General features: G+C 57.5%; 1 protein-coding gene across 1 annotated transcript; it reads right to left on the bottom strand.

The window, feature by feature from the left end:
- Positions 1 to 891: 891 nt before the first annotated feature.
- LOC102771409 (histone H1oo) lies at positions 892 to 5,328 on the bottom strand. The gene is made up of 5 exons (XM_015560346.1): positions 5,072 to 5,328; positions 4,699 to 4,836; positions 2,485 to 2,821; positions 1,461 to 1,555; positions 892 to 1,143 (listed from the first exon to the last, which is right to left on the bottom strand). The coding sequence occupies exons 1-5, from the start codon at positions 5,213 to 5,215 to the stop codon at positions 892 to 894; spliced, it is 966 nt and encodes a 321-aa protein (XP_015415832.1). The 5' UTR covers positions 5,216 to 5,328.
- Between the last annotated feature and the right edge of the window lie 960 nt (positions 5,329 to 6,288).

Genomic DNA, 6,288 nt, shown 5'->3' with positions numbered 1-6,288 from the left:
ATACTGGTCAAGCAACCACAGAGCCCAGAGTCAAGGGCCAGGACACAGACCCCACCTCTCCTTGGGAAGAGAGCCACAGACATTTTTAAAGCACCCCAGGCTTCATGCCCCATTGCTGCTCTTCCTGCTTGGGCTGTAGCCACACGGGCCTCCCTGACGCTCCTGAAGCCTGCGCAGCATGCTCCCACCTCAGGGCCATGCTCCCACCTCAGGGCCATGCTCCCACCTCAGGGCCTCACGCTTTCTCTTCCTTCCGTTGATTAGAGTGGTGGTGCTCAGTAACTAGTTGTAGAATGGTCTCAAACACCTCTCAGCCTCTCTCCTCTCTCCTCTCTCCTCTCCACAGCTAGAGGGCTTCTTTTAAACATACACACCATTGTTTCCCCTGCCTATAACCTCCCTGGCTCCCCATGACCCCTGAGGGGAGACCTTCCCCAGTCTGCATGCCCATCCCTCATAGCCCAGTCTCATGCCACCCCTCCCCCATGTTGCTCTCAAAGCCACAAATCCCCCTCTTCCCACCACACCACATGCTGGGGCCCTCTCCCTGCAATGCCCTTCCTCTCATCTGTCTGGCTACTCCTGCTCACCCTTGAAGACCGAAAGCTGCCTTCTCCGGGAAGCAGTCCCAGATCTCAGGCTGCGGTAAACACCTCTGCTGTGCTCTCAGATCCCTGCACCAGCCCTTTCCATGGTACAGTCTGACTCCCCCAGGGCGGGAGCTTCTATCTGGGCCCTGGCCCTCAATGGCCAGATCCTCAGGCCTCAGCCCTCGTCCACACCAATTTGTGAGGGAGAAAAAATTCTTTATTGATAAATAGGTTACAGTAAAATAAAGTGATGTGTTTGGGGGGGGGGGTAAAAACTCTGAGTCTGTCTGTCCACCCGCCTCTAGCTCTTGGCTTCTGCCTTCACCCTGGTCTCTTTGGATGATGAGGCCGCGGTGGACATGCCAGGCCTTTTTGGGCCCCTGGGGACCTCTGTCTTCCTGGCCAGTGGTTCAGGCACCATCTTGGACTCTCTGTCCTTAGGAGCAGCCGCAGCTTTGGCTTTCGACCCTTTCCTGGCCCCCTGGGCAGTGGCCTCTTTAAGGACCTTGTTCCCTGTCTTCTTTTTGGCCGGGGAAGTCACACCATTTTCACTCTGTAAGAGAGCAAACCAAGGAGCAAGGCCACAAAGCTGGTGAGGTGGGGCACACAGCTCGGAGCCGCCAGCACGCGGGTGAAATCCTAGCTCTGGGAGGCTCTGGCCAAGAGACCTCACCTCCCTAAGACTCTGTCTTAACTGTGAAACGGGGATGGTGGTCCTCGGGGCGCTGGTGGGCCCGGGAGGAGGAGAGGTGCTTTATAGGAAAACAAGTGACCCCCTTTCCCCAGCTGACTTCCAGGGGCCGGGGAGGGGCCCAAACTCCGGCCTGTGCAGGGAGCAGGCCCAGACCAGGGAGCCCCACAGGCACCTACCTTGGGGACTGTGGGTTTTGAGCTCTGAGTCCTAGCCTTGGTTTTCCTCTGGGCCTTGGCATCTGCTGGAAACGGGAGGGCATGGGGGAAGGACCCTCAGGAGGAGGTGCTGGTGGGCAGGGAGGCTCGGGGGCTCCAGAGCCCTGGTCCTGCCTGGGCCCCCCTCCTCACTCTGCCACTGACTGACTTGGGGCAAGTGGTTTAGCCCAGAGCCTGGCTGCCCTGGTCTGCACACTGGGAACGACAGTGTCTCCCTAAGGAGTCGGAGGATGAGAGTCCCTCACTCTCAGCCTTGCTCTGACCCCAGTGCTCTGTGCCCACCCACAACAAAGGGCCCAACAGGTTTATCAGCCTCTAGTCCAATGGTTCTCAGCCTTCCTAATGCCGCGACCCTTTAATACAGTTCCTCATGTTGTGGTGACCCCCAACCATAAAATTATTTTCGTGGCTACTTCATAACTGTAATTTTGCTACTGTTATGAATCGTAATGTAAATATTGATATGCAGGATGTATTTTCATTGTTACAAATGGAACATAATTAAAGCATAGTGATTAATCACAAAAACAATACGTAATTATATGTGTGTTTGCCGATGGTCTTAGGCGACCCCCGTGAAAGGGTCGTTCGACCCCCAGAGGGGTCGCGACCCACAGATTGAGAACTGCTGCTCTAGTCTTTGGTCCATCTCCCACATGGCAGCCGAGGTACATTTAAAATACCTCAGACCCTAGCTGCTCCCTGTTCAGTCTTTCCATGGCTCCTCATTGTTCCCCAGATAAAGTCGACTCCCGGCTGCCCTCCCCAGCCTCCCCTGCTGCTGCCCCTCTATACCCCCCACTCAATTGCACACAGAACCGTTTACACGTCCTCAAATGCTTTACCTTCATTTCTCCAGGCCTTTGCTTAGGCTGCTCTTCTGCCTGGGACACCTGCTCCAGGAAGCCTTCCCTGACTCCTCTCCCGCCCCCCCAATCAGCTTTCATGAGTCGCGTCTGTCCGGGTCGAGCCTGATGCTCAGGGCACATGGACCAGATAGGAAATCTCCTCCCGGAGCCAGCCCCTCCATCCTTACACCCAGTGGCTGCCCACACCCTCCTCTTGCCTCTTACACACCTACCTGGGCTGTCCTTCTTGCCTTTAATCTTTAACTTCCCAGGGGGCCCGCTGGCACCAGGAGGGGCCTCTGTGGCCTTGTCTGGCTGTTGGGGGGCCTTCCTGGCCTTGCCCCCTCTTGCCTCTTCGCCCTTGGTCTGGCCATCTTTCTTGGGGGCCTCCTCCTTGGCCTCACCAGGTCTCCGGGGGGCCGACACGGTGGCTGTCCTCCTGGGCTGGATTTTTTTCTTTTGCTTGGGAACTAACTGGCAGAGGAGAGAATGGGGTGGGGTTGAGAGCTGAGGTTCTGGGGGCTCATGTCCCTACTCCCATCATCAAGCTCAGGGAGGAAGGCCCCATTCAAAGAGGGAAGACGAAGGAGGTGGTCAGGGCACGGGGAGAAGACACACAACCACCTGCCAACTGCCTGCCACCAGGAACGCGTTCAGTCCTTTCTCTGCACTGAGGCAGGGCTGCTGCCATTTAGGAGCTGGGCTCCCGCGTCTCCCAGACTCACCCAAGCTGCTCTTCCTGCCTCCTGAGCCCCCCACCCCACTGCACCCCCGCATCTGAAGCCTCAAAGCCAGGCTACTGGGAGCAAGTGGTGCCACTGTGAGCCCCACTCCATCCTCTGAGAGGCTAAGCCGTGAACCTTCTTTGGCATCCTCCCTGCCCACCCCTTCCATGGACTGGCTCTGACTCGCCCTCCCGCTCCCCAACAAAGCCTGCCCATCGCACACGGCCACGCCTCCGAACTCCCGCCTTGCCCGCTATGCCCGCCAGTGGAACATGGACTTCACGGTCACACGGCCCAGCATTTACAGCTCCCCCAGCCCCCCAGTGTGCATCTTGGCAGAGTCTTCTCGGCCCCAACTAACTTCAGTCTTCCCGTCCTTACAAGGGAGCCGTCGCAGAGGGTGTGCGCATCGGGGGACGCAAGGGCCCCTGGCAAAAACGTGGTCCCTGCCTTCTAGAGTCTCCTTGTGACAATGTTGCCCCCTCACCCCCAAGCCCTCCCGGCTCCCCAGTTCCCACCCAGACCAGAAACGACCCCCACTCCCAGCACACACGCATCCCTAAGTCTATGAGTGCCCTAGGGCCGTGGTCGGCAAACTGCGGCTCAGGAGCCACATGCGGCTCTTTGGCCCCTTGAGTGTGGCTCTTCCACAAAATACCACGTGCGGGCGCGCGTACAGTGCAATTGAAACTTCGTGGCCCATGCGCAGAAGTCGGTTTTCGGCCTGGGCGAGTCTATTTTGAAGAAGTACTGTTGATATTTGGCTCTGTTGACTAATGAGTTCGCCAACAACTGTACTAGGGCCTTCCCTGCCTCCCACGGCCCACAGCCCACTTTCCCGATTAGCTCCCAGGCCCTGCAGCCTAACCCAGCCACAGGTACTCCAGCACCCTCACTTCTCCCTCACCCCACCCGGCCCCGGGTCTTGCCATGGCTGTCCGAGCTGTGGCGCACGTCCAGGAGTTCTACAGGGATGGGACTTCCTGCGCTCGGCAACCATTACCACAGGGACTGGAACGCAGCAGGTGGAGAATGTTCCAAGGCAACTGTCAGAGCAACTGCTACCTGCCAGGGCACAGCAAGGCCAGGGAGACCCATGCCTCGGCCCCTGAGATGTCCCCGGTGGCAGCTGGCAGTCCTGGTGCTGGGGTTCACGTTGGCGACAACTCTGACCCCCTGGGGAACCCTCCCCTTTGAAAGAGGAGGATGTGGTGCTCAGGCAGGTGCCAGCCTTGGTTTGGAGCCAGAGAGCATGAGGAGTAAGCCTGGCCCTGCGACCAGGGTCCAAGGTTGGGCTGCCTCATCGGAGGAGAGGAGTTCCCGGAAAGGGTTGTGGGCAGAAGGGACCACAGGGGAGATGGTCCCTGGTCACTGAACACACCTGACAGGGACGAAGGTGGGCACAGCAGGGTGACCAGAGCTGTGTAGGGGCTCCGTCGGGGCCCACATGCCAGCCTTCCTGGAGAAGAGGGGGTCCCTGAGACACACAGGGAAAAGGAGAGAAGACAGGGAGACAGGACTCTGACGGGGGACCGGCACACAGTCAGGAAGAGGGAGCTGGACCTGAAGCTTAAACCCTGGCCGAGTCGCCATCCCCCTGGGGCCCCCGGCCCCCAGCAGGCTCACCTTGAAGCTGCCAGTGGCCCCCCTGGCCCTGGAGTTGATGGGCCTGATGAGGAGGCCGTGCTGCATGCCCGTGTCCAGGGCCCGCTTCAGCAGGTACTTGAGCCGGATGGCGTCCACCGTAGGGTACTTCTGCAGGATGTACAGCTTGATGGCCATCACTGAGGTGCCCTGGCACGTGGTATTTTGTGGAAGAGCCACACCCAAGGGGCCAAAGAGCCACATGTGGCTCACGAGCCGTGGTTTCCCAACCACAGCCCCAGGAGATGTATCCAAAAGCATATTGCTATGAGAGATGTCTGAGATTTTAGGCCAGGGCCCGCTTCAGCAGGTACTTGAGCCGGATGGCGTCCACCGTAGGGTACTTCTGCAGGATGTACAGCTTGATGGCCATCACCGAGGTGCCCCGGCGCTGCTCGCCCGCCTGCAGCGCCTCCAGCACCATGCGCAGCATCGGGGGGTTGCGGCGTGGTGGTGGGACGGCATGTTGGCGTGGGCCTGCGGGTGGACAGCAGGACATCACCCAGAGCCCAAACCACCTTCAGGCCCAACGGACCATAAGCATGCCGGGTGACGCACACACCGGGCACCAGCCGGGCCCCACGGTGGGTGGGCAAAGGGCCCGGGGGACAAATATACCCCCAGTCAATGCCTGTGAGCACCCCAAGGACAGGACACACTGCTTGGCACCCCTAGGCCCTTCATGGGACGGGGCACACACCGTGGAGGCTCATGGAAAGTATGAAATGTTCCCTTTAAAAACAACAACCCAACAAACAGAATAGGTCCAGAGACAGGAAGCATGCAATAGACTAAAGAATCTCAGAGAAAGTGGGGAGGCAGGGGTGGGGGGGAGAGATTAACCAAAGAATGTATATGCATAAATGCATAACCCATGGACACAGACAACAGTGTGGTGAAGGCCTGGGAGGGGCTGAGAGTGGGGATGAGAGGGGCCAGTGGGGGGGGGAAATAGGGGACATCTGTAATACTTTCAACAACAGAGATGATTTTATAAACAAACAAACAACCCGAAACCAGGTCAAGTGTCTAGATCAGTGATGGTGAACCTCTTGAGCTCGGCGTGTCAGCATTTCGAAAAACCCTAACTTAACTTTGGTGCCATGTCACATATAGAAATTTTTTTATATTTGCAACCATAGTAAAACAAAGACTTATATTTTTATATTTATTTTATATATTTAAATGCCATTTAACAAAGAAAAAACAACCAAAAAAATGAGTTCGTGTGTCACCTCTGACACGCGTGTCATAGGTTCGCCACCACTGGTCTAGATCTACCTGCAGTCAGGGCACCCAGGGGCTCTGTGAAAGGGCCACAGAATGAAACCAGCAAAACGCAGACTGTGAGGACCTTGCAGGACACAGAGCGCTGCTTTGTCTACACATCCACCAGGAGGGGGACAAAAAGGGGGAGTGGTCCCCAGAGATGAGAGATTCTGGAGAAACCTTCAACTAAATGCCAGGCGGGGTCCTTGCTCGGACTCAGAACATGATTCGAACAAGCCAGCGGGGGAGAGGGGGTGGAGTGGGGAGGGGAGGCAAGGCAACTAGTAGACGTGAATACCGGGA

This window comes from Myotis davidii, unplaced genomic scaffold, assembly GCF_000327345.1.
Source record: "Myotis davidii unplaced genomic scaffold, ASM32734v1 scaffold73, whole genome shotgun sequence".
NCBI classification, from domain to species: domain Eukaryota; kingdom Metazoa; phylum Chordata; class Mammalia; order Chiroptera; family Vespertilionidae; genus Myotis; species Myotis davidii.
Note: the sequence above shows the minus strand (reverse complement) of the source record. Positions and strands in the feature narration are given on the sequence as shown.

Excerpts from the sequence above, each read along its gene's own strand:
- LOC102771409 (XM_015560346.1), bottom strand. The coding sequence starts at position 5,215 with ATGTCCTGCTGTCCACCCGCAGGCCCACGCCAACATGCCGTCCCACCA. Across the intron at positions 4,837-5,071 it reads TGATGGCCATCAAGCTGTAC|ATCCTGCAGAAGTACCCTAC; the intron begins ATCCTGCAGAAG and ends ATCAAGCTGTAC. Across the intron at positions 1,556-2,484 it reads ATTTCCTATCTGGTCCATGT|GGTCCTTCCCCCATGCCCTC; the intron begins GCCCTGAGCATC and ends CCTCCTCCTGAG.